At 54.7% G+C, this 27755-nt stretch overlaps 1 protein-coding gene across 6 annotated transcripts; it reads right to left on the bottom strand.

The window, feature by feature from the left end:
- Positions 1-826: 826 nt before the first annotated feature.
- Positions 827-27035, bottom strand: TOP3B (DNA topoisomerase III beta). 6 transcript variants are annotated; one of them, XM_055252293.2, is made up of 19 exons: positions 26802-27035; positions 20096-20301; positions 19743-19910; positions 18461-18592; positions 16647-16753; positions 15909-15983; positions 14281-14477; positions 12712-12868; positions 11687-11800; positions 9057-9147; positions 7942-8096; positions 7704-7809; positions 6528-6674; positions 6210-6383; positions 4123-4251; positions 3390-3539; positions 2933-3033; positions 2298-2499; positions 827-1397 (listed from the first exon to the last, which is right to left on the bottom strand). In XM_055252293.2, exons 3-19 carry the CDS (start codon positions 19810-19812, stop codon positions 916-918), a joined length of 2589 nt encoding a protein of 862 aa, XP_055108268.2. In that variant the 5' UTR covers positions 19813-19910; positions 20096-20301; positions 26802-27035; the 3' UTR covers positions 827-915. The 6 variants fall into 6 exon arrangements, with proteins under 6 accessions (XP_055108268.2, XP_063479613.1, XP_055108269.2 ...); XM_063623546.1 differs by having other exon boundaries at positions 1254-2095; positions 26802-27034; XM_063623543.1 differs by lacking the exon at positions 18461-18592.
- Positions 27036-27755: the final 720 nt, after the last annotated feature.

Here is a 27755-nt window from a genome sequence, read left to right as displayed (position 1 = left end):
CCCCTCAAAGAAAGGTCCCACTGAACAGTCTGGAAAGCTGTTTTGCTGAGCTCCTGTCACTACTCAATGGGGCACGGGCAGAGTATGGAGGGAGTTTCCAACACACAGTGGATCCTACACAGGTGTCTCTCCTCGGGTGTTTGGGGAAGGGAGCACGAGAAGGCACTGAGGTCAGAGGGCGGCTGCCACCAGCACCTGGCACCACAGGGCAGTCTGGCCTACAGGGTATTTTCTAAACCTGGCATGTGAATGGGTTCCGTGGGGCACCCAGCTGCCTCTAAGACAATAAGGGCTTGTTGTGAGAATAGGAATTGCAGCAGGCCCCAGGAAGCTGCCAGACGCATACGGGCACCATGTACAGGGCTTCTCAGAGATGGGAACAGGGAGCAGGGGACGGAGAAGCGTAGGGTCAAGAGGGTGGCCCCGAGCAGGGGGCTGCAGCGAAGACCAAGAGGATTCATGAGCCAGATCCAGGGAGGGGGTTTCCCAGCCCCGCCTGCTCCACTAGACTCCTCTCCTGCTGGAGCCACAGCTGTCAAGGCCGCCTTCCTCAAGGCATCAGGGCCACTGCTTGTGCACACAGCTACCATCAGCAGCACGGATTGAGATGGTGTGTGAGTGCAAACTGGGTCTATTCCCCAGGGCTTCAGGGTTGGGGCATCCCTGCCTGTACTGCCTGGGTGTAGGGATATCAGGGAGCACTCTGGGCATGTGTGTGCAGGCTGAAGGGAGATGTATTGGGTTTTGGAGAGGGAAAGAGGGCCCCACAGGTGCCCAGGGACACGGTAACGCTCTGACATCACTGCACCAGCAAAGGGGCCCCAGCTCTGGATGAAATAAAATGCATTTTAATAGTCTGAAGTGCCATGAGGTGTCTGCATGGCACTGCAGCCTGGGTGAGGGAGGACAGGGCCATCATACGAAGTAGGCGGCCAGGGCTGACATCTTGTCCTTGGGCCGTCTAGGGTTGGGCTTCCCAGGGGGCCTCCTGGCCCGGCCCCGCCCTCGACCCTGCCTTCTCCCTGGTCCACCGCGGTGCATGGGGTGGCAGGAGGCCGCATGCTTCAGCTCCACCAGCTCCTGGAAGACGGGGTCACAAAAGACGCAGCCCATGTGCTGCGTCTCATCGCCCGGGAGTGGGGACTTGGCCTTGTTGAAGTCCACGTCAAGCAAGGCGGCCTCACAGACACTGCAGGTGTCGGCGGACACCCGCACGCGGTGGGCGTTCTCGAAGCAGTGCGCTACCACGTTGCACTTGTTGCAGGCCACCTTCCACTTGGGGCCCGAGGTGGGGTCCAGCACCAGCACCCCGCTCTCACATTCCACGCACTGGCCGATGCCCAGCATGCTCAGCGAGTGCTGGCAGGAGGGGTGCGTACACTCGTTGCAGCCCATGCCTGGCGGGAGAGGGGAGCCCTGTAAAGGCACGTCCACTGTGCCCACCTGCCCTCTGCGGCCTGCTCCCAATGCCTCAAGCTCCTGGATCCCTCGTCCCAGCAGAAGGAACTCTTCTTGGCCTTGCTCTTGGGGACGGCCTTGCTCATGCTTCGGCTTCTGGCTGCTATTACCCTTGTTTTCTGCTTATCTGAAACCTCCTCAACTTTCAAGGCCCCTCGCTGGCGCCATCCCAGTGGGTTTCAGCCGACTCCATCCCCCCTTTGCTTTGCTGTCACAGCTTGTTACTGGTAATGCCACATGACCCTCATGTCACTGGGCCACATGGGACCACCCTGTCAGCTGCTCTGGAGGCAGCAGGAGGGCGGGGATGGGGTCTCACTCCTCCGGCAGCCTGGGTGCAGACTGAGGCCTGAGGGGGCTTTCTGCAGCGCACACAGTGAATGTGGGCAGACGCCTCACTACCGCTGGTTCCTGGTCTGGCTCGGTGCTCTCTGTCCTGCCTGCCTGGACGTGCGCTCCCTCCTCCAGTAATGAGGACGAGGATGAGGATGGAGGACAGTGGTGGACGCTGACTGGGGGTGCCCGCTCACCGGGTGGGTCCCCCGACTGCTGCATCCTCTTGCTCACTCAGCTCCGGAGGGAGCATTGCACACCTGTGCTCAGGTCCTGAGGGTGGACTAGGGTTGCCTGCTCGATTCTGACACAGAGAGAGGGTGGCACCACTGGCTGAGGCCTGAGCAGTGCCCCACCTACATCCAGGGTCTCTCGTCTCAGTGCCAATGAGTGCAGGAAAGGCCAGGGTGAGAGGTCCCCTCAGAGTCCGGCCTGGTGCAAGGCAGGGGTTGGCACTGAACAGAGACTGCAGCTACCTGTGGACAAGAGGGAGCGGCTGCACTCACCTTTCTTCATGTCTCGGAAGGGTGGGTGGTTGTAGCAGTAGGGGCACAGCGGGTAGCTCTTGCCCCGAGAACCTGAAGACCACAGGACCAGCTCGAAGTCATCTAGAGGGCAGCGGAGCTCCTTGTAGAGCTTGATGGTGCCGTTCTGGGGGAGCGTGTAGGTCTCATCGCAGTGGGAGCAGTGCAGGCGGCTTGGCTTGGCCTGCGGCAATGCCAGGCAGGGGGCGTGAGGGTCACTGGGGCCACTGACTTGGCCCCCACCCCCACTCCTCTCATAATAAAAAATATGTAACCTGTCATGCAGAACCCGTGACACACTGTCAGGCAAGGCGCATGAATCTCTGGCCCTTGTTCCACGTGTGCAGAAAAGGCAGTTCTAAAATCTCTGTGCGTACATTAATGTCCATGATGGCAAGTGGCATGGTGTTAGGGAAAAATGCACCGTGTGTTTGCGTGGCCTAATGGCTGTGTGTTCTAGGGGACATGGGGACACTGGGTATTTTTTGTCAAGGCTTCTTTATGCTCATTCTTCTGTGACAGCCAGGACAAAGAACATGATTCCTGTGTGATCAACGATAAAGCTGAGGCCTACAGGGGTGAGGCAGCTTGCCTGAGTTAGTGTTCCCTGCACCTACCTGGATGTACTTCATGAAGCGGTGGCACTTCCCACAGCGTGAGAGAGGCTTGCCTGTGGCCGCCAGGGGCGAGAAAGACACCTCCATCAACTCATCCATGCCTGCGGGCAAGCAGAGTGTAGGAGTCATCTCCTTCCCAGTCCCTAGCAAAAGGCTCCGCAACACGTGGTCAAGGGTCTGAATGTGAAAGAGTCCCTATAGGCGGTGGTTTCTACTGTCCCTGGCAGAACGGCAGGGCAGCAGCCCTGTGTGTCAGAGGCGCATGTTCCTGGCCGTGTGTGGTGTTAATGCACCTGCTCTTTCAACCCAGCCAGGAGGTGTCACTGCCCTGGCCTACGGAGGACTGGAGCCCAGATCTGGAAGCTGGTCCCACGTGGGGACCTGGGTCCCCAGGTACTGGCAGCGCTGACAGAGACACCCCCCCTCTGGTGAGGGGCAGGCCAGAGGCAGACTGTACCGGCAATGGAGTCCACAAAGTAGTGGAACTTCCTCTTGAACACGTCCAGGGTGTGGCCCAGGACCTGGCGGTAGTCGGCCTTGCCCTGGGCGATCAGGTTCAGCTGCTTCTCCACTGCGCTGCGGATGGTGGGGAGCACCAGCTCTGCGTCTGCAAGTGGGCAGGGGGCAGATGTTGCCCTGAGCACTCGCACCCGGGGCCATGCCACCCCCTCCCAGGCAGGGCTACTGCCCTGTAACCTCCTGCTCTGGCCTATCTTCCTGGCCTCTGCCCTACCCACCAGTCTACAGCCTCAGATGGTACCAGGCTGGCTCTTATGACCCCAGGCCTTTCCTGATTTCCCACCTGGAAATGTCAGGCAGAGTGGCCAGGGATGTCCTGTGGCTAGAACCACATCACAGATGAGCTCCAGGACGCCTTTGGGCCAGTTTTGTGCTCCTCCCTCTCCCCTTGGCCCCTGGGGAACCTCCAGGGAACAGGGCTGAGGCACATTCACCTCCTCTTTTGGTTCCCTCACACACGTCTGTTCAGCCTTTAAACACACCGAACTCCTGCTCTGGGCAGGTCCTGGGGGTCCTGGGGCAGCGCCCCTTCAGTGGGTGTTGAGGGAGTGCGTGTGGGGCTGGGGGATCACTGCAGTGCAGGGGCTTGTCTGGAGCAGGCAGCAGAGCCAATGCCCAGGGAGAAGCCCAGGAGCCTCGGTGGGCCCTGGGGGCAGGACTGAGGAACTCACCAATCTTGTAGTAGCCGTGCACCAGGACGATGCCGAGGTTGGTGGGCTTGAGCCGGCGCCCGCTCTCCACAGTGACGTAGTTGCGCTGGCAAATGTTGTTGATATGCACAGGGATGCTGGCATCTGTGCCTGCAATGTACAAGGCCCCAGGGTTCCTGGCCTGCCTTGGACATGCCCCACTGAACCATGTGCTGTAGCACCTGTCACGGGGCCCCTGGTGCTCAGGCCCTCTCACTGCTCCTGGCCACAGGAGGGAGGGCTGTGCCCTGAGCTCCCCCTGCACTGTGCTGGGCACCAACTGCATGCATTTCATGTTCTGCCTTGAGAACACAGGGGCAGCCCTCCCTGCACGGGGTGCCTACTCCTGCTTTACGGCAAAGACGACAGGCTCAGAGGTTAAGGAACTCTCCAAGGTCACAGTGCTTATTCTGCGCCTGGAAACGTGACTTCTATGGCTTCTCCTGCTTGGGTCATGTGGCACCCACCCTGGAGCCAGAGTCCCACTCCACCAGAACACGGAGGTGCTTACAAGCTTACTGCAGAGCCGCCCTCCCCTAAACCTGTCCACTTCCTGTCTCTCACCTCCTCCCTCTCTGCAAGGCCCGTCATGATCCCCAGGGCAGGCTCCCAGTCCCCAGGATTCCACTCTCCCACCCAGAGGAGCTTTTCTGGCAGAGGGGCGCAGCGGAGGCTGAGGCGTTCTGACTATGGCAGGTGCCAGTCAGAGGGGCAGAAAGGAGGCTAGGGCTCCCTGCACACTCACCAGCATGGGCAGGTGACACACACCTTCCCAAAGTAGCTTGGAGAGAATCTCACATGGGAAGAAACTGGCCTCCAGGGGCTAAGGAGCCTGCCGAGGGCCTATGGCTCTTGGCACGAGGCCAGCTCTGCACCTAGTGTGGCAGGCTGTGGGTGGTGTGTGCCACTACCGCCCTGAGTCTGCCGGGCGCCATGATGCGTGGTATGGGCTCCTCTGTGGCGGCTCTGGTCAGGCCCTTTTTACATACTCCTGGGGGCTCAGTCACAGGGCCACCCTGACCACTCTCCTGTTCAGAAGGTAACACCAGAGCCCTCTTCACTGTCACAAACTTGTATTGGTGATTGGGTCTGGCTCACTGGCTAGCATAGGGCTGCCAGGAGCCAGTGTCCCATCAATGCGAGAGGGCAGAGGACACAGGGGAGCAGAGCCCACACTCCACAGTGGGCTGAGGGCTATTTCAGGACCCTGGCAGGTGCTCCTGAGAGGAGCAAGCCCAGAGCTCTGCTCTCCTGCCAAGGTTGCCATGGTCACCAGGACCCCAGCCTGGGAAGAGGCACTCCCTGAGAGTCCACCTATATGACCACTGCTGGAGCAGAGCCTGGACACAGTGGCTGTGACATTCCACAGGCCTCCAGAGCCTGTCAGCCAGGGGTAGTGCCCCAGGGAACAGGCAGTGCCCGGCGGTGCAAGCGCCACCTGGGGAGAAGGCTCCGGCAGTGAGGCTGGCCCCCAGCATGTGAGACATCATTCACAGTGCCAGGTCTGGGGACTTGTGAGGCCACCACTCCTGTGAGGAGTGTGCACTGGTGACTACACTTTTGCTTTGATAAACTCCCCTGGGCTGCCCGTTCTTGCTTGGAAACTTCCTAGTCACCCTTTGGGGAGCCCTGTCCCTGGGACAGGCATTTCTGTTCTCTCCCAGGGAAGCAGCTCCTGTGAGATCTCATTTCCCTGTCACCTGATTTCAGGACAGACCAGGCTGGCTGTGTGGACTCAGGGGACTGCCAATATGATTTCTATGAGTCACTTGGCATCTGGGCCAATCTTCAGCCTTGTGGGCGTTAGTCGGCGTGTGCACACCCACAGTGCACGACGGCACATCTGGGCCTTCACAGGGAAGGCCAGGTCCTGAATGGAGGCCTCGGGAGGGGATGCCCGCTGTGGCCCTGACTGGCTGGCCACACACTGGGTCACCAGTTTCCAGACGCCAGCCCGTGGAAGGGTGCTGGGCTAGGCACACAGGGGTGGTGGGGCAGCTTTGTGAGTAGACTCGAAGCCTGAGTACTGGAGGCAGAGCTGGCTCTGGGGCCTGAGCAGGTGCACCCACCAATGCCATGCTTCTCCATGAGCGTGATGAGCTCGGCCTCCGTCAGGTAGTCGGGCGGGCTCGTCTGCTTCTCCAGCATCTTCACCTCGCCCACAGGGAAGGTGTCGCCCCGCTGGCAAGTGGGCAGGCTCTCCTCCAGGGGCACGCTCTGCCAGGGCATGATCTCCGTGAAGCCTGGAGAGATACGCACCGCCACTCAGGGTCCCCAGCCTGGGTGGCCGGGGCCTCAGACCCTGGGCCTCCCATCCCCAGACACGATGTAGAATGTTTATCTGCCTGTGAAGGCACAGAGGAGGAAGGCTGGGCCCGTGGTGTGACCTGGTGAGAGGACGGTCTTCCCGGAGCAGGTGAAGAGCTCGGGCCCGATTCTGAAGGAGATGGTGCTCTGCAGGTACTTGCAGTCATGGCTGACCGTGGCAATGAAGTGTCTGGTGATGTACTCATAGAGCCGCCACGCGTCACCCCCTGCAACAGGCCAGGGCTAGTCAGTTGGGAGCCAGCTAGGGGCTCTGGCCGTGAGAAGCCCCCAGTACTCTCGCTTGAGCAGCAAGGTCCTGCTTACAGAGCCGCTGTGCAGGACACGCTGCAAATCCTGGGGAAGGAGGAAAGAAAACGCGCAGGAAGGCCGGGCGTGGTGGCTCATGCCTGTAATCCCAGCACTCTGGGAGGCAAAGGTGGATGGATCACTTGAGGTCAAGAGTTTGAGACCAGCCTGGCCAACGTGGTGAAACCCCATCTCTACTAAAAATACAAAGAAATTAGCTGGGTGTGGTGGTGGGAGCCTGTAATCCCAGCTACTCGGGGGGCTGAGTCAGGGTGAACTGCTTGAACCTGGGAGGCAGAGGTTGCAGTGAGCTGAGATCAGGCCACTGCACTCCAGCCTGGGTGACAGAGCAAGACTCCGTCTCAAAAAAAGAAAAAAAAAAAAGAAAATGCGGAGGAAGGGAACACAAGCCTCCGTGCCTCAGTGGTTCCTTTCTGGCTGCAGCTCCCACCACCCTGCACAACCTCCTGCCCCTGCTTCTGGCAGGACTGTTCTTCAGGTGTTGGCCTGTCCTTCCACTGTCTCGTGACATGACACCATCGCTTCAAATTCAGACTGTCCACAAGTGGCTCCTGTCTCTACCTGCACTGCTCTCCCTTCCTCATTTGCCTTCTCCTGGCACTCGGACCACTGGTACCACCTTAGGCCAGCTGGGAGGTAGGAGGTGTGCTGCCCCCTCCCCCACGCCACCACACTCTACCTTGGTTTCATTCATGTCCCCCGTGGCGTCTGTCCCTTGCCTCCCTGCAACAGCACCTGCTGCCACCTCTTCACTCCTGTCCTGGTCCCATAGCAATGGAGCTCATCTTCTAGGTGGCCCCCCATCCCCACAGCCAGGGCAGGCAGAGGCTGAAGGAGCCCTCACATTGCCAACAGGGCCTGTAACCTTCACCGTCGCAGCTCGCCCTTCCCTCCCTGGAAGCACGTCGGGTATGGGGTGACAGTGGTACCTAATTCGGCCTCTGTGGCAGACTTCATGGGGGTGATGGGGGGATGGTCGCCGGCATCGTGGCCTTTCCTTGGGCGGTTGATACCTTCTGCTAACAACCGCTTCACCTGAGGGAGAGAAGACAGAGCAGAGTCTGCGGCTGGGCTCGGCTGCCTGCCTGGGTTTGGCTGAAGTACCAGACCTGGTCCCAAGGCCTCAGTGACACATACACATGCTGGGGCCGGCCTGGCTCCACTCACCGTGTCAGCCCAGTAGGGGTGGTTGGCCTGCTGCCGCAGAGAGCCCTTCAGGTCAAAGTTCTCAGGGTAGTGGGTGGTCTCTGTCCGTGGGTAGCTGATGTAGCCTTGCGTGTAGAGCCGCTCGGCCGTCTGCATGGCGTGCTGCGGCCCCATGCCTGCGAGAGTCAGGAGGTTCTCAGAGGGCCAGGTACGTGGGGATGGCCAGGTGCCTGCCCTGGTCTATGCACTCAGGCTCCCCCACTGTGGCCGGCCTCTCCTGGAGGGTGAGGGTGGCTCTGAGCAGGCACAGCTGGAGTGTAGAGCTGCTGGCCGGGTGGGCACCTATGCCACACAGTCTTGTGTGAGGCTGAATCCTGCACCCGTAAGGCTGAATCCTACACCCAGGATGGGCCTGATGGGAAACACCACTAACTCTACCCCATGGTGCATCCTCATGGGGCTCATGGCCATGGGGATGAGACATGGCCTTCAGAGCACCACTCCCCATGCATTGGCCATGGAGCTATAACCACGCCTCAGGCTGGCTGATCAGCCCCATTCTGAACCTTTGGGTGTTTCTGTCCTCATGGCACTTTGGGGCCACTGAGGGGGGCTCATCCTGCTACTCCTTGACCAGCAGAGGCTGGCACTTAGCTAGCAACCACTCCCAGCATTGCTGCCCTCTGAGGACGCTGGAGCCACCACTCAGTGTCCACTGAGAGGACACTGCCCATAGTTCCGTGCGGGGTGGCACCAATACTTAGGGGCTGACAGCTGCCGGAGACCAGCTTTCCAGCCCAACTCCCTCCTTGCTACTAAGGAGAAAAAGGCTGAGGAGACGAGGCTGAGGGGTGACATTCACACCGGTTCCCTGAAGGTGACATCTGGCTGGGGCCTCTCCCCTCACCAGGGATAGCTGCTCAGGGACTCTAACATCAGGATGTCCCCTCAGGTGGTGACCAACTTTACCACCTTTACAACCTATGGATAAGTGAATTCCTCCTGAGGCTCAGATCCCCTTGAAGCCTCGGGCACCATCCTGCAACCCTGGGCGCTCGCTGCTCCAGGCTGAACCTGCCTCCACGACTCTGCCTCAGGAAGCCTTCTGGCGACTTGAGAAAAATGTCCCTACATACCCAGAGAAGAGCTGGCCACACGCAGCATCTCCACGGTGTTCAGGGCCAGGGGCCTCTGCTTGGCCTTTTCTTTCCTGCTTGTGGCCTCCACCTGGAAGACAGGACAGTCAATGATTTGGGGAAAGAGGAAGACACCACCATAGAGGGAATCAAGATGTGTGGACGAAGGGTCTGATTTCATTCATTTGGTCTCCCTGTTTCTCCAATTCATTCTTCCTAACAGTCTAAAGACTTGATTGAATATTTATTCAGGACCAGGAAAGGAAAAAGAATGAAAATTCTTTTTTAAAAAAAAATTTTGGCTGGGCACAGTGGCTCATGCCTGTAATCCCAGTACTTTGGGAGGCTGAGGCGGGTGGATCACCTGAGGTCAGGAGTTCGAGACCAGCCTGACCAAGATGGTGAAACCCCGTCTCTACTAAAAATACAAACATGGCCGGGCGCGGTGGCTCACGCCTGTAATCCCAGCACTTTGGGAGGCCGAGGCGGGCAGATCACAAGGTCAGGAGATCGAGACCACGGTGAAACCCCGTCTCTACTAAAAATACAAAAAAAAAAATTAGCCAGGCGTGGTGGTGGGCGCCTGTAGTCCCAGGTACGCGGAGAGGCTGAGGCAGGAGAATGGCGTGAACCTGGGAGGTGGAGCTTGCAGTGAGCCGAGATTGCGCCACTGCACTCCAGCCTGGGCAACAGAGCAAGACTCTGTCTCAAAAAAAAAAAAAAAAAAAAAACAAACAAACAACAACAATTAGCTGGGCATGGTGGAACGTGCCTGTAATCCAAGCTACTCGTGAGGCTGAGGCAGAATTGCTTGAACCCGGGAGGTGAAGTTTGCAGTGAGCTGAGACCACGCCATTGCAATCCAGCCTGGGTGACAGAGCAAGACTCCATCTCAAAACAAACAAACAAAAAATCAAATTTTTATTTTTTTAAGAGACAGGGTCCTGCTCTGTCGCCCAGGCTGGAGTGCAGTGGCACCATCAGAGCTTACTGTAGCCTTGAACTCCTGGGTCGAGGGATCCTCCTGCCTCAGCCTCCTGAGTAGCTGAAACCACAGGCACATATCATCAAGTCCGACCAATTTTTTTTTTTTCAATTTCTTGTACAGACAGGGTCTTGCTATGTCGTCCAGGCTAGTCTTAAATAAACTCCTGGCCTCAGGTAACCCTCTCGCCTCAGCTTCTCAAAGTGCTAGGATTACAGGCACGTGCCACCATGCCCGGCTATTTAAAAAATTTTTTTTTTTTTTTAGAGACAGGGTCTCCCTGTGTTCTCCAGGCTGGTCTCAAACTCCTGGCCTCAAGTGATTGAATATTCTTTTCTGGAGAATTTTCTAGGGAAAGAGAAAACCTGGAAGATTGAGGAGGAGTCAGAAGGGCTGCAGATGGAAATCCTACAGAAGCCAGCATCAGCCAAGCTACAGGGATGGCAAGTGGGGCCTGTCCCAGGGGAAGTGCCCCTCCTTGCTGTGGGGAGGGCTGCTGCCTGTACCTGCTGATATTGTTACCTCTTCTGATTTTTCAAGAGAAGCTGGAAGGCAGAATTTTAGTATGAAATCTCATAATTTTTAAGTGCTGGTAGCTATACTGGAATTTGTGTAAATACCATACAGGTTAGTGGAGTGCATCCGTGAGCTGTGCTTGTTTGGGGTCCTACCACTCTCTACTTCTGCTGAACACTTGTTGGAAGAGACAACTCTTTGTTTTGCCTGTGGCAAAAACAATCCAAACGACTCAACCCCGGGCCCTTGCCGTTGCCAATCCCACGTAGGCTGGTCAGGGCAGTGCCTTCTGCATTCCAGATCGACAGATGTGGGTGCTAACAGAGAGGCCAGTTGTTATGTGAAGCTGGGCTCCCCGGTGTGAGGCCTGGAGGTGGCAACAGTGTCTCTGCAGGAATGTGATCAATGCTGACAGCCTGGAACAGCTTTAGAAGTCTCAGATGCCTGAGACGATGGCATGGCGGGCAACAGGGCACTCAAGGAAGGCCAGAGAAGGACAAGGAGAAGGCGGCTAAGGTCGCCAGGCTGTGTCTCGATGGATCTCGTAGCTGTCACGCCTGTAGCATGTTTATTTCAATAGCCACAGATGTGTCCCCAGCCCGTGCAGCCATGTCACCTCACCCTTTTCCTAACAGCCAAGGAGAATGTCCTTTCAATTCATAGAAGCCCTGAGTAAGAAACATAACCCCATAAAAGCACACAAGCTGACTGAAATTGGAATCCCAAGCCTCTCCCCTGCCAGCTGTAGCCTTGGGCAAGTTCATCAATGTGCACCAAGGTCCCTCTACAGTTGTTAGCTTGAATCTCTGTGTGAAATGGAGTCCTGCCACACGGAGGTAACGCTTAGCAGGTCACGCAGAAAGGGGAGAGTGGAAGGGGTCCAAGGTCACAGGTGTGGACAGTGCCTGGTATGTAGCGGGCATGCAATACACTATGGCTATTGCATTGGGCAGAAATATCTTAGGAGTATATGGGGGAGTAACCATTCGGCTTTCCAAAAAGATGTCTGTGTTTCAGAAAGGGGGAGAAAGACACGGCCTAGGATCACAGGCTGTTCCTCCAGTGGGAGGCATCCAAGGGCCACCCTCACCCAAGGCAACTGTGATAGGTGTCGGTGGAGCAGGCACACCTGGGCTTCCTTCTCCAGCTTTGTCATGTTTAAAAACATCTGTGCGATCTCCCGGTCGAACACTCTTACTCGGTCCCAGTCCAAAAGGAGAGATCTGTCTTTGTCAGTGTTAACCTGCGGGAAAATGGATAAAAGATGAACGCACAAGAAAAAGTCTCCAGGTGAGCCCAACGCCAGGAAGAACCAGGACAGATGAAGCTGGTCCTTGTCTGGAAGCAAAACAGCCCTGGCTTTAATGGCTCACAGCTGTACCTGTTCAGGCGGGCAGATACGCAAGCTGACATCTGGCCCTCTCCACCCCATTCCCCGAAACCAGGCAGCCAGTCTCAGGAAGGTGGTCCGAAGCTGAGGTTGATGTGTCCTTAAGAAGCACCTGAGCCCCTACTTCTCACGTCACCCCTGCCTATCCTATCCCCAGTGCCTGGCCAGTGGTAGGTATGGCCACCACTGGGGTCCCAAGCCCGGTGTCAGCCAGAGCAGCTCCAAGACAGGGTCTCACTGTGTTGCTAGGCTGGAGTGCAGTGGCATGAACGTAGCTCACTGTAGCCTTGGACTCCTGACCTCAAGCAATCCTCTTGCCTCAGCCTCCCAGGCTGTTGGGATTACAGACATCAGTGACTGTGCCTAGCTGTATTAAGTCTTACAGTGAGCTTCTTTGGAGGCTTTTCTTTGAAGAAAGGGTTCTAGGAATTTTTAGAAGTTTGAAAGCTAATGGCCTCAGTCCAGTGCTTGGACTTGACCACCGCAGCCACTGATCCTGTGGGGTGACCTCACCCTGCACTGCCAGAGCTGAACTCATTCCCAGTTATCCAGACTCAGCATATACAGGCCCAGTCTCTTCCCATTGCCCCCATGAAGGCTGGAGTCCCTCAGCCCTGGGCACCACAGACCACTTCCGGGTACAGTGGTATAGCTGTCCACACTTCTGTCCTCAGCCTGGGGCCTGCTGGCCGATGATGGAAGACTCTCAGAATTCATGCCCCAAACCCAGAAAGCCCCAGCATGAATAGAGAAAGGCAAGGAACCTTGGCCTGCAGCACCCAGTAGGTCTCTGGTTTGAAAGACTGGATTTTATCATGTCTCTCCACGCAGAATCCCAGGGTTGGAGTCTGACACGGCCCAAAGGAGATGAGAGAGCTGTCTAAATCACCATATTTCCCCTGGAAATATTTAGTCTGAAACCTGGAGGGAGTGGAGAGAAAGATATTTTGGTCACTGATTCACTCAAGACACTATTATGGCCACCCATGTGAGTACAGCCTAAGGCCAGGGGTGGTGCATGAGGGAGGTCACACAAGGTGGTGTCCCCGCTTAGAAGCCAGTGGGAGCAGAGTGGGCATAGCCTTAGGGAGGATTCATGTGTGTACATGGGTGACAGAGCCAGTGAGAGAGTAGATGGAGGTTTCTACTGTCTCAGGCCAGGGAGCCTTCTATTCTATTCCATCTACTGCATACTCTCCTTAGGACCCCCAGAGCACAGACAAACACACTTTATCAAGCAGGGCATATGTGACCTCTGCCAGCTAAATAAACAACTTTCTTTAGGTCTTTTTTGTTTTTGTAGAGACAAGGTCTTGCTGTGTTGCCCAGCAGGAGTGCATTAATGAGGATTCACAGATCATTGCAGCCTTGAACTCCTGGGCTTCAGTGATCCTCTCACCTCAGCCTCCCAAGTAACTGGGACTACAGGCTCACACCACCCAGCTAATTAAAATGTTTGGACAGGCACAGTGGCTCATAACTGTAATCCCAGCATTTTGGGAAGCTGAGGCGGGCGGATCACCTGAGGTCAGGAATTCGAGACCAGCCTGGCCAACATGGTGAAACCCCGTCTCTACCAAAAATATAAAAATCAGCCGGGAGTGGTGGCAGGAGCCTGTAATCCCAGCTAGTTGGGAGGCTGAGGCATGAGAATCACTTGAACCCAGGAGGCAGAGGTCACAGTGAGCCGAGATTATGCCACTGCACTCCAGCCTGGGTGACAGAGTGAGACTCTGTCTCAAAAAACAAATAAATAAATAAATAAATTTTTTTTTAGCCTGGGCGCAGTGGCTCACATCTGTAATCCCAGCACTTTGGGAGGCCGAGGTGGGCAGATTGTTTGAGCTCAGGAGTTTGAGACCAGTCTGGGCAATACAGTGAAACCCTGTCTCTACAAAATACACAAAAATTAGCCAGGCATAGTGGTGCACACCTGTAGCACCTGTAGTAGAAGGCTCAGGTAGGAGGATCTCTTGAGCCTGGGAGGCAGAGGTTGCAGTGAGCTGAGATTGTACCACTGCATTCCAGCCTAGGCAACAGAGCAAGACTCTGTCTCAAAAAAATATATATATTTTTTTTGTAGAGATGGGGTCTTGTTATGCTGCCCAGTCTCAAACTGCCAACCTCAAGCAATCCTCCCATCCTGGTCTCCCAAAGTGCAGGGATTACAGGTGTGAGCCACTGTGCCTGGCCTTCTTCAGAGTTGGTGAAATCCCTTGTTGCTCATCCTGGCTCGAGGAGGCCTAGGGGCCCCCGAGGGGGACAAGTAGAGGCAGGTCTCTGGCTGAGGGAGAGTGAGGGTGTGCCCAGGACTCTGCGGGTGTGGCCAGCACCTGGTGAATGCACAGCCGATTCGCAGGTCCAGCTCCTGGCGAGCATCCACTGAGAGCGCCTCGTTGTGGTCAGGCTCGCCCAGGCAGGCCATGGCATTACAGATGTCTGTGTCCGTGATGGAGCTAAACCTGGCCCGGAACACGGTCTTCTCGCCACCATGGGCCTTGTTCATGACGGGCAGAACAGCATCAAGAACCTGGGGGTGGGGAGTAGCCCGCTGTAACCCACCTCCCAGATTGCTGCCACAGCTCCCCACCCCACTATGAAGCCTGGCTCCTTCCAGGAAAGAACACGTGGCTCAGCCCTCTCTCCTGCCCCTGCCAGACCCTCCTCTATCCCCCTGGCTTTCCAGAAGTCCTGGGCACTCCACAACACCCCACCACATGGCTTCCTTTACTCCCATCTAGAAACACATTCGAACACTCCCTTCTTACTTCCGCCCTCTCTCTTCTAATCCTCTGCTTTCATCCCCACCAAATCAGGAAATGCTACTGCCAAGTACACGAGGGACCTCTTAGTCCCCAAACCCATTCCACGTGACCCGATTCCCTGCCTTCTAGGAGGGAGAGTTTGGAGGGGTGGGTGGAAATTTTAAGAGGCTGAAGAAAAGACAGGGAAGGAAAAAAGAACGAAGGGGAAAGGAAATGGGCAAGAGCAGGAAGGCCATGGGTGGTCCCAGCTTGTGGTGGGGGCAGCTCGGGCTAAAGCACAGCAGGGGTCCTGGAGCCGAGACTCACTAGGAAGGCCGTGCAGTGGGACTAGGGTCGCCGCCGGAGCCTGGCCACGCAGCTTCCTTACTGGGAATAAGTGGCTTCATTTCTGAAGGGAGAAAGCCCCATGAGCTGCCCCCATTCTCCACTCCCAGATGCAAAGGCCGCCAGGGAGGAGCCGCCCTGCAGGGGAGGAGAGGGTATCTGGGAAGAGACAGAGTGTGATCACATTTGCTGAGGGTGCTGTACTGCAACTCCAGGTGCCTGAGCTCTCTGTCTCACTGACCAGCTCTTGAGCCACGGGTGAGAGCTGGGGGTACAGGAGCACAGGGGCGACCCATAGGGAACAACAGTCTGAAGGGCACCAAGTGAGATCAACAGTCATGGCCACTGTGAGGGCACCATGGCCAGGGCAAGCATGGGGCATGGGGTGTGCACAGGGAGCTGCCACCTGCTTCTCTGCAGGGCTCCCAGGGTTGGCTGGAGGCAGGAGGCATCCTGGGTGGGGCAGATTAGCAGAGTGAGACCTGCAAAAGGACCTCAGTGCTGAGGTCGGGAATCAACCAGCATCAACCCAAGGTCCCTGAGAAGTCACGCTGGGCACAAGATGCTGAACACCAAGCTGCCCCAAGACAGTCCCATTCTGAAACCTGCATCCACCCAGACAATTTGGCCCCTCCTATGTTCACTCATACCGTGAGGCCTCAGCAAGCAGAGGAACAACTGACCACCTTTAATAGAGCCTATGCAGTTAAAAGTATCTATGGAGTTTCAAAACAAAGAGAGGGGAGAGGTGTTTTTAAACCAGTACAGTTTACTCCCTCCTTTGGCCCCAGGAATGATGTGACTGCTGGTGTCAGTTTGGGGCTGGCGTCAGAAAGGCCAAAAGTGAGGACCAAAGTGAGTCTCATACTCACCTCAAAGCAGATGTTCTCCCCCTCCTTGTCGCAGTCCAGCCACAGCACGATGTAGTCGCAGCCTCTGCCCTCCACCTGCCACACAGCACAGGTTCACACACACCTGCTGCAGACCCGGTCCATGCCACCCGCCCCCAGTGCTCCCATCCAGGACAGGGCTTGGTCCCAGGCCCTGAACCTCAGTTAGGAGGACTGGTACCTGGGCTGGGTAAGGAGCTGGCTGTGTTGAGGCTGGCTCAGCCAACAGAAAAGAATTGAATTTATAATTGATGTTTTTTGGACCAGAAAAAAAAAGCATAAATGCAACATGATCTTAAGCCCCAAAACTGCCCAGAAAAAGGGTTAAAATGAAATAACCCTAAATGATAACAGCAGTTGTCTTGGGTAATAAGATTATGAATAATTTTTTTGTCTTTCTACTTATCTGCACTTTCTAATTTTCCATAATCTGTATGCATTTGTTTTAAAATTAAGGAGAAAAAACCCCCAACCAAACAAGCTATTTTAAAAGCAGAAGGCCTGCTCTCCAGGACTGAGGGTTGGCAATGGCAACTGCCTTGTGTGTGTTGGGGGTGCCTGCAGGTGCCACGTGGGCCAGCAGGGGGCACTCACAGAAAGAGCTAGCAAAGGCCCCCCTGTCCAAGGGGGATTAGGACTCAAGCAAGGGTGAGCAAGGACATTGCAGCTGTGGAGGGTGGGGAGCCCTGGTGTGCTCATGTCCAGGCCAGCCCCACGCACCTGCAGGAACTTCACCATGTTCAGCTTGGGGTTAGCTTCTTTCTTCTCCGTGGGAGCTTGGCTGAACAGTTCTGCGGGGTCCACTTTGTCCCATTTGTTGTATTTTCCTACAAACCAGTCACAGTGACATTGAGTCACACCTCACAGTTCACAGGGGGCTTGGCCTCCAAAACCGTCATAACCCCAGGAGGATGTTGGTTTCACCCACACATGAGGAGGGGAAAGCTTGGAGAACAATTTGCCCAGGGTCATCCTGATGATCAGAGGCAGAGCCAGGATGTGGGTTCAGGCCTTTGGTAACCCCCTCCCATCCAGCCTCCTTTCTGCTCGGCTGCTGGGCTGACCCACCACACCCCGGCCAACCACAGGAGCCAAGCAAGCTCTCGGGGGGCTGCCGCTGTGGCCTCACTTCTGGGACTTTCCCTGTGGCTGGGAGCACCATTCCTGGGCTGGCTCTCTTTGCCTGAGCACTGGACCCCACAATGGTGCCTTCATTCACACTTCCAACCTGAGTTTCTGGAACTCCGTCCTTCCATCCATCACTCTGTGGGGGCACACATGTGCGCAGTCACTCCCGTTAAAGGACCCATCTTTTTGAGCCTCATGCCCAGCACAATCACCTACTCATCTACAGAGACCTGGTTCTTGCATGCTCAGCTGTCTGGCTTTCTTTTAGGCCCCACTTCTTTTTTTTTCTGAGACAGGGGTCTCACTCTATCACCCAGGATGAAGTACAGTGATATGATCATGGCTAACTGCAGTCTCGACCTCCCAGCCTCAATCCATCTTCCCATCTCAGCCTCCCAAGACTACAGGTGTGCACCACCATGCTGGCTGATTTAAAAAGAATTTTTTTTTTTTTTTGTAGAGACGGGTCTCAGTATGTTGTCCAGACTGGTCTTGAACTCCTGGGCTCAAGCGATCCTCCCTAGGCCCCATTTCTTGCATCCTGGGAGGATGGGGTCAGACAGAGCCGAATTCAAATCCCGGCTCCCCACCTGCCAGTTGGAGATAAAACTTGGGGTCCAAATGCTCAGCCACACAACTCAGTCACCATCATTGTCATCGCTGTCATCAATGAGCAGCAAGAACAAGGGCTGAGGCTTTGTTGCATGCCGGGCCCTGTGCTGAGGCTTTGCTGTGTGCTGGGCCCTGTGCTGAGGCTTTGCTGTGTGCTGGGCCCTGTGCTGAGTGCTCTGCCCTTACTGTCACACTGAATCCTTAGTTTTGGGAAGCAGATGGCATTGCTGTGAGACCCATTTCACTATGAGAAGTGTAAACTCAGAGGCCGTCATTGCCCTCGTCTCCAGCCAGTGAGCCGGCAGAGCAGGGGGAAAAGCCTGGATCAGACTCTTGCCAACCACATGGCCCCATACCTACACCCAGCAGGTCACTAATACCAGTGCTTCCAAGGTAATTGATAACAGTAACAATATAGGAATGACAATGACAGCCACCAAATGACCGACAGACGATGGTCAACTCGGCAACAGCAGCAGCCTTCTCTTAAATGTCTGCATAGGTCAAGCCCTTCCTAAGATAGATGCTGCCACTTTGTCTACATAGGAAGGCGCACAGGGAATGCAGTGACTAGGGGGTGCCGCTATGATGGGGACCCAGGGCTGAGTTCCAGAGCCTGGGTTCTGGGCACTGCACCCAGGGACCCTCTAATCACTACTTCATGATCTACTGGCCTTATGACTCATGGAGTTGGGACAAACTTCCCTGCCTAGAGGCATCTCCTGGCTTCAACTGGACCCTGGCCAGTGCCATGCAGAACTCCCTTCAGTAGGATGGAGGGTAGAGGGGTTTACCCAGGAAATCCAGGGTCATCACGTGACCACAGACAGACGTCATCTTGAAGCGCACTGGCTGGCCAGCAAAGGTCCCAGTGTACTCGTGGACTGAGCAGGCCCCGTTCAGCCCTTTGTGTGAGGACAGGCTCCCTGGGGATGAGGAAGCACAAAGTGACTGGCTGCTTCAGCTGAGCTGAAGACACTGTGGAGACCCCAGCCCGGATGCCACCTCCCAGAGGCCAGACTCCTCCTTCCCCAGAGTGGTGAGTGACGGCATTCTGCAGACTGCTGTGGGTAGTTGGGCACTGAGAGATGGGACGGCGCTCAGGGAAAACAGCATCTGCCAACAACCTAGCACAGAGCACTCTCGATGCAGAGCCCCAGGCTGCTGGGAGTCAGGAGCAGGCAGGGGTGGGCTCTTTCTCTGTATTTATGTTTTCACTCTTCAATTCCATTTTTGCCTCACTTCATTGAAACGTTATTCATCGTTTACTAAAATAGACTCCAGATCTACTCTAGGTTACCAGGGACCTTCTAATTATTGAATTCTCACCCTCTCCACTGCCCATACTCAGCTGTACTTTCTCAGCTTCTGGGCACCAGGTACCACTTTTGGGGCCCCCTGTCCCCTGAGGACCATGCCTTCTCAGCTGAATGAGGGTCTCTTCCCCTTTCAACTGCTGGACCAAGGGGAGGCCAGGTAGGTGCCTGTCATTTCTGGGTACCCAGCATCTAAAACTCTTCCTATTTGGAGGGAGTTCAAAGATAGGGGGAAACAGCACCCTACCAACCACCCCAGTGGCCAGGGTTGGGGGTGAGTGGCAGACATTCCCTCTCTAGCTCCCTGGTGTCTCAGTAGTGCCTGTGGCCATAGCTCAGTCCACTGGCTAGTCTGGAGTGACGTGAAGTCCACAGGACAGTGGGAGTATCCAGGGGTGACAATGCCTGGGGCATAGCCTCATCAGACCTTGACTGGGGTGTGGTCCTGGCTGTGTCTCCTTCCTTCCAGGGCTGGTTTCTGCTACTTGTACCTAACAGCCCCATCAGGCCCAGCATGGATAATGACTGTCCTTCCATTTCATTGTAAGCTGTGCCTTGTGCCTTCTGGGAACCCCAGCTTTGGCACATTGCCAGGAGTGGAAGCAAATGCACCCCACTGTGACATACTGAGATGCTTCATTACCACCTGCTGACCTGAACCAAATCTACCCCAGCCAGGGTGGAATCACATTAGGAAAAAATGTCCTGTAACACATAAACGACTGTGCTTACAGACCAAAGCAGGGCTGGTCTCTCCTACCTCTAGAGAGGATTTTGGCAATTGACTGTGCCAAGGACGGCTTTTCAGCAACCATGAGCACAGTCTTCATCTTGTCTCGGTCCTTCACACTCCAGTTTCGGGGCACTGGCAATGAAAAAGTTTAGACTCCACTGTTCCGCAGCACAGCACTATTACCAATGCTGACTCCTAAAGAGAAGAAGGGACACTCAGGATAGCAATGCTGTCAACAGAACCTATACCACTACAAGGAAACTCACTTTAACAAAGAAAAAACAAGACCAACCTGAGGCAAGAAGAAGAAAAATCAGGGAATTAGGGAAACTTGAAGACATCTGAGATTAAACAAACAAACAAACAAACAAAAAAACTACCAGGTCAGCTGAAGTGGCTGAGATGATCCTGGGAATGTGGCTCCATTTGGGGGAAGGTGAAGTGGCCCCAATGATCTCAGGTCAATTTTATTCCTAAATCCATGCTAGGAAGATGCTGGGGCCTGGGGATCTGGAGTGATGGTCAGGCCAGGTGGATGCCTGGCCCTCCTCTCTGGACTGGCTCTTCCACCTACAGGTGGACTCACCTGTTGAGAGGAAACATCGTGGCCGAGAGCAGCACCTCCCCCTCAGCTAAGCACTTGGATGCCCCAGGACACTTTACAAAATGCAGATGCCCAGGCTGGGCTCCCCAGGTCCTTCTGATCCATGATGGGCCTGAGACCCTCTGGCTAGTTGGTCCAGCCCCAAGCAGACATCAGGGCTCTGTCACATCTATCTCCCACCTATTCCACTCCACCTTTTGCTTTGCAGGCTATGCTCTGGCCAAATTAAATCAAGTATCGTCATTTAAGCAAACACGCACTTGAAGCCTCTGTGCCTGCGCTCCCCTGCCTGAGAGAAAGCTCCGCCAGGCCTGGAGGATGCAGCCTCATGGCCCACAGGCCCAGCTCAAGTCTCCCAACACCACCAGCAGGATAAGTCAGCCCTCCTGTGCCCACAGCTCTTGGGCTAGGTCTCCATTCCAACCCACTCACATCATGCCATCATCAGTGACTACCTCACCCCCAAAATAGGACACGACGGGCTTTGTGTCTGAATCACTGTTGGTCTTTGCAACAGCTTTCTGTGCCTGACACATGACATTCAATACCTGCTAGCCAAGTAAAAGAAAACCACGTGAACCCTTTTTGTTTTTTCAATCATTATAAATGTAGCACTGATGTGTATAAACATAGCGCTGTATTAAAAAAAAAAGACTTGTATTGAGACAACTGGAAAAACTTGCTGGGAAAAAAAATAAAGTTAGACTCCTGCTTCCTAACTCCCACTAAAACCGATTCCAGATCTAGCAAAGGTTTCAGTAGAAACAATGCAACCAGAAAAATATTAGGAAAAACATGTGCTTTTAAAATAAATCTCACGAGCCGGGTGTGGTAGCACATGCCTATAGTGTCAGCCACTCAGGAGGCTGAGGCAAGAGGATCGCTTGCTTGAGGCCAGGAGTTCAAGGCTGTTGTGTGCCATGACTGCACCTGTGGATAGAACAGCCACTTCACTCCAGCCTAGGTGACAGCAAGACCCTGTCTCAAAAAAAAAAAAAAAAAAAAAGCAAAATAAAATAATCTCAGTATGAAGAAAAACTACCACCTAGATGGGCACGGTAGCTCATGCCTATAATCCCAGCACTTTGGGAGGCCGAGGTGGGCAGACCGCTTGAGATCAGGAGTTCAAGACCAGCCTGGCCAACATGGCAAAACCCGGTCTCTAATAAAAATACAAAAATTAGCTGGGTGTGGTGGTGGGTGCCTATAATCCCAGCTACTTGGGAGGCTGAGGCATCAGAATTGCTTGAACTCAGGAAGTGGAGGTTGCAGTGAGCCGAGATCATGCCATTGCACTCCAGCCTGTACAATAGAGCGAGACTCCATCTCAAAAAAGAAAAGAGAAGAAAAGAAAAACAACCACGTAAGTACTTTTGTGGTATCACATCATGTCCAACAACACTCACAGAAGAAACTCAGAACTACAGTGAGCTTGTGCTTATCACATAGGGAGAGACTCAAAAGTCGTTGCACACACAGCAGATGAGGGCGTGGGGAAGTTAAATGGGAACAACCTCTATGTGCAGCAATTCAGGGAGCCCTCTCAAAGTCCGAGTGCACATCCCAGCAATTCCACTCCTTGGGATGAACTTAATAGTCTAGTTATTTATTGAGCACCTACTGCATGCTTGGCCTAGTCCAGGATGCAGGGAATACAGCACAAAGCAACACCAGGTCCTGCCTTCCTGGAACTCATGCTGTAGTATGGGAGCGGGCAAGGGACAGGGCAGGGCTGGGTGACACCTGGGAGAAGAGTCCAGGCAGAAGGAGCAGGGAAGGTGAGGTCCTTGGGGAGGATATGGCTGGGCAGGGGGGCTCACGGGGCTGAGGGAGGGAGCAGGGGTGTAGAATATGGGTCTGCTCTAGGGGTGCTGGGAGGCAGCAGAGGGTTTGCATAGGTGTGGGATAATCTGACTTTGAGTGTTAAAGGGACCTCTCTGGCTGCCACATAGAAGAGGATGACTGGGCCCTGGGGAGCAGTGGTGGAGGCTGCGAGGGAAGTCAGAGTCTGGGCAGACCTGGGATGGCAGGACATGGGAGGGGAGGGGAAGGTGAGTCAAGAATGACCAGAGGCAGGGGCTGGGCATGGGCCCACACCTATAATCCTAGTGCTTTGGGAGGCCAAGGCAAGAGGACCACTTGAGGCCAGGAGTTTGAGAAGAGCCTGATTAACACAGTGAGACCCCGTCTTTACAAAAAAGCAAAAGGAACAACCCATGGCTTTGGCTTAGGCATGACAAGAAGGGACTGGCAGTCTGAAGTGGGACTTCAGGTGTGTTAAATGTGACCTGCCCATCGGACAGCCTGGGTGGCCTGGAGGAGGTGGCAGCAATGTGGAAGGAGCCCAGGAAGGGGTCAGGAGATGAGGAGCTAGCAGGGTGAGTCAGGAGGGGTAGGGTCCTGAAAGCCACAGGAAAGAGCACTTCAGGGCAGTCATCACCATGTGGAGGACACTGATAGGCCAGGTGAGATGGCAGCTGAGACCTGACCATAGGGTCTGGCAAACAGAGCCCTGGGTAACTCTGATGGGGCCATCTGGTGAGTGACAGGTGAAAGCTGCATGGGGTGAGCTCAACAAAACCTGGGAGATGGGAGAAGGCTGGTGCGCTGTCCTCTCTTGTTTTAGGATGGTGGCTGTGCCAGCATGTTCTCTGCTGATGGGACTGCTCCAGAGAGACGGAAAAGAGAAGCTGCATGCCGGAGGGGAAGGAACTGCTGCAGTGATGGCCTTGGGAGGGTGAGGGGCAAGAGAAGCAGCTGGTCAGCATCCAGGCGGTGCAGAGCTGCCACAAGGCTGTACTTCTCTTGGTGGAAGGGGAGGCATGGTACGGCTGTCCACTGAGGAAGGACAGGTGGTGATGCTGCGGGCAGGCCCACAGCAGAGGAAGCACTGGATTTAGTTAGATGGGAGAGTCCAGGTGAGTAGAAGGGAGAGGGAGTGGGTCAGGGTTCGAGGGGAGAGATTACAAGGACAGAACCTGACTGAGTTGGGTGAAGAGGGAGGTGAGGGTTGGGGAGGGTCCACAGAGGGTGTGCTCTGTGGGGTCCAGGAAGCGAGGCACTAGAGCAGGAAGTGGGAGTCAAAGAAGCAACTCCCAGGGGGTGGGAGGCTCAAACAGGAATTACGGAAGGGCCTGGGTGGTAGCACGCTGACCCAGGGAGGGCAAGGGCTGTGAGACAGGTAGAGAGTGAAGTCACCTGGGGAGACTCACAGGAGTCAGTGGTGGGCCCTGGCAAGACTGTCCATGTGGACTCTGAGTCCCCAGGAGGCAGGACAGGGCAGCGCTGGAGTGGCCTCAGGCTGGGCATAGTGGTGCCTGTGATGAACCACATCACTGGGGAGTTCTCTGCAGCATTATCAATCATGATAAAAGGTTAGAAACAAGCTGGTGTCTGTTAACAGGGAGATGGTTAAATAAAAGCATGGCATTCTCTGGCCGGGCGTGGTGGCTCACGCCTGTAATCTCAGCACTTTGGGAGGCCAAGGTGGGCGGATCACGAGGTCAGGAGATCAAGACCATCCTGACTAACACGGTGAAACCCCGTCTCTACTACAACTACAAAAAATTAGCCAGGTGTGGTGGCGGGCGCCTGTAGTCCCAGCTGCTTGGGAGGCTGAGGCAGAATGGCGTGAACCTGGGAGGCAGAGCTTGCAGTGAGCCGAGATTGCGCCACTGCACTCCAGCCTGGGGGACAGAGTGAGACTCCATCTCAAAAAAAAAAAAAAAAGCATGGCATTCTCTACAGTAGAGCACCTGGCAGCATTAGAAAGGGAAGCATCTGCTTGGTACATACTAACGTGGATCGGATCACAGAAATAAATCATGCTAAGAAAGCTGGGCACGTAACGGTGTGTAGAGAGCGCTGTCATTTGTGATCACATATATGTGTGCACACGTGTGCACTTGATTATGAAGAGGCGATATGTCTGGATAGAACACAAAACAAACAGTCCAAGCAGTCACCTGGAGTGGGTGTTAGGGCCTGGAGGTCAGGGCTGGAGGGGCCTCCTCACCACATTCCCTTTTGCACCTTTTACATTTAGCACCTGGACATAGGTGACTGAGGGACAAGAACTAAGACAAGGGACTTTACAATAAAACCAGAAAAATAAAGGAGGGTTGTAAAGGGCATTGTTCAGAAAGGATGCCAAAGGAACCCCTTCACTAAAGGGGCTTCTGCCGCTCATCATGCTGTGCCGGGGAAGAGGTCCAAGGTTGGCCTTGGGCTGTCAACCTTGTTCCCCACTTAAGAGATCACAGGACCACAGTGAAATCAGCAATCTTGACCAGAAAGCTGCCCCAAATAAAATGACAATTTGCTTTTTTCCTCAAAATAAGCAAGTGGATGTTCCCCTTAAATATACAACCATCCCACAGTGAAAGAGCCGAGGCCTTGTGGAATGATGGCACTGTCTGCAGATGAGCTCTCTGGCCCATGGCAGCTCCAGCTGCATCTCCCAAGGCTGTGCTGCGCACCCACCTTTCCTCCCCGTGTGCCGGCAGGCTTCGGCCTAGGCCACTTTTCCCCCTTAGTCTACTTGCTCTGACCCCTGCCCCTCCCCTCCTGAAGACTGCATCTGGCATCAGCAGTCTGTCTCTCTTACAACTGTCAGGTTCATTGCCACATTTCTGGCACCCAGCATGCACTAAATGCCTGCTGAGTGAATGAATGAACAACCAAGGTGATTGCTCTCCATTCTGGGGAAGTTTTGATTCTACCAAAATCAGAGGCCCAGAAGTGAGGTTTAAAAGAGATCTAGGGACTCCCCTTCTCTCACCCTGGGAAGCCAGAGGCCGAAAGGGAAAACTTGTAGCAGAGGGGGGATTGTTCTGTGAGGGTCTAGGTTTCCCATCTCTTCCAAAGTAGGAAGTTTTGTCCTAAAATGTTTCCTCAGATTTTCTCATGTCTATGCCACAGAGTAGTCAGCAATTATGTATGACATAATGAGGACACACCAGGGACCAGGCAGTCCTGCCAGCATCCTAGGCAGGGATGCTAATGGGTGCTGCCATTTTATTGGCCTAGACTGGGACTGTGGGGTCAGAGAGACCAGAGCTCCAGTGGCTGGACTTTGTTCTAGAACCCGTGCCCCAAGCCTGATCCTGCCCTGCCTCTGTGAGCACTCTGATGGAACAGCAGCCTGGCTTTGCTTCCTTGTAGCACTCACCACTACACTTGATACAGCCTCCATCTACTTATTCAGCTCTTGTCTTACAGCTCCTAGAAAGTAAGTAAGCAGCAGGAGAACACGGGTTTTGTTTTGTGCATTCTCATGGTAAATAGACAATGAGGAAATACTTTGGGAGGCTGAGGCAGGTGGATCACCCGAGGTCAGCAGTTCAAGACCAGCCTGGCCAACATGGTGAAGCCTGGTCTCTACTAAAAATACAAAAATTAGCTGGGCGTGGTGGCGCGTGCCTGTAATCCCAGCTACTCAGGAGGCTGAGGCAGGAGAATCACTTGAACCCAGGGGGCGGAGGTTGCAGTGAACCGAGATTGCGCCACTGCACTCCAGCCTGGGCGACAGAGTGAGACTCTGTCTGCAACAAAACAAACAAAAAAAGAAACAAGCAGACGTGGCTTGGGAGTAGACCTAGCGGTGGTCTGAATAGCATTAAAATTCCTAGGATTTACCACCTCAGTAACTACCAAATGCTTCTAGAATCAGGAAAAGAGGGAAACAAACAACCATTTCTTAAGCTCCTCCTTTGTAGTAGGCACACCATAGCTATCAACACTATTCAAGCTTGCCAACAACCCCTTAAGGCAGGTGTTGTAATTTTTTAAAACCGTGAGTAAATGGAGGTTCAGAACAATTCACACTAGTGTCAGGTGACCTTGGCAAAGGAATCCCAGGACTGGCTAGCCATCAAGCCCAAGTTAGGCTGGCCTCTCAGGTCCTGTTTCGAAAGGTGAGAAGATAAAAAGGCAAGACTAGGAACATCTTACCTTTCACTTCTGCGAGAAATTATTGCCCCTGGATTCCAGCTAATTTGTTCACAAAAGTACCCTACTTCATTTACAGATAACAGGTCAGAGAACCTGGGTGCCCTCAAAACCCAGCCAGGGCCTAGGGGGCCGCGAGTGGAAGCTGCCTGGGTGTGTACCGCACCTATCTGGGTCCCGGCGGCTGAACAGCTTCCCTGAGCCTCAGTTTCCCTGCCTGTGAGACTGGGACAGCAGACCTCACCTTAAAGAACTGTAGGAGGGTTCGAAGAAGAAAAGTATTAACCACAGCGCCTGCTCCCTGCAGGCACAGGGCGGGCCCATCTCCACCTCCCTGAACCCCCACAGCAAGCCCCGCGAGAGAGGATCACCCCTGCCAGGGAAGAGGCAACAAGAATGCAGAGCCCGGCCCGGGCCCTCTCCCGAGCTCGCGGGTCCTCCGCCGGCCAACGTTCAGGAAACAAGCCAGAAAAATGCCCGCGCTTCCCGCCTTTCTGAACCGCCCGGCGAGGGGCCCGCAGCCCGCCGCTCACCCGCAGCCGCACCGCGGATCCAGCTCCGGTCCTTGTTCCCGGGACGGCCACCGGCAACCCCTATTTCCGGGTCCAGCCGCTTCTGGCGTCCCCGCGTCCGGTGTGCCAGCGTCTGCCCTCCGGCTCTGGCGGGTGGGCATTCTTAGGTTCCGTGGCTCGCGGATTCCGGGCGCACCCCAGGGAGTGGCACTTGCACGCCGCGGACCGCAGGGATCCGCAGGCCCTGCACCCAGATTCTTCCACGCCACGGAGAGACAATCATGACAATTATCATTACAATGATTATGAAAACTGGCATGAAAACATCTATGCTGTTAATAATTAAAATAATAAAAATGTACCGGTGTGTGTATAGCAGGCTTCTTTCTTTCTTTCTTTTTTTTTTTTTTTTTTGAGACGGAGTCTCGCTGTCTCGTCTCCCAGGCTGGAGTGCAGTGGCGCGATCTCTGCTCACTGCAGGCTCCGCCCCACGGGTTCACGCCATTCTCCTGCCTCAGCCTCCCGAGCAGCTGGGACTACAGGCACCCGCCACCACGCCCGGCTATTTTTTTGTATTTTTAGTAGAGACGGGGTTTCACCGTGTTAGCTAGGATGGTCTCGATCTCCTGACCTCGTGATCCACCCGCCTCTGGCTCCCAAAGTGCTGGGATTACAGGCGTGAGCCACCGCGCCCGGCTAGCAGGCTTCTTTCGATGCTGTAAAAAATCTGTGGAATGAATGAATGATCTGTGTAAAATATATCTGGAAGATGAATTCTAAAATTAAGTTATTTATTTATTTATTTATTTATTTATTTTGAGACAGAGTTTTACTCTTGTCGCCCAGGCTGGAGTGCAGTGGTGTGATCTCGGCTCACTGAAACCTCCGCCTCCCAGGTTCAAGCAATTCGCCTGCCTCAGCCTCCTAAATTACAGGCGTGCGCCACCACGCCCTGCTAATTTATATGTATGTGTA

The sequence above is a fragment of the Symphalangus syndactylus genome, chromosome 18 (genome assembly GCF_028878055.3).
Source record: "Symphalangus syndactylus isolate Jambi chromosome 18, NHGRI_mSymSyn1-v2.1_pri, whole genome shotgun sequence".
Taxonomy (NCBI): Eukaryota; Metazoa; Chordata; class Mammalia; order Primates; family Hylobatidae; genus Symphalangus; species Symphalangus syndactylus.
This window is presented reverse-complemented; position numbering and strand designations above follow the sequence as displayed.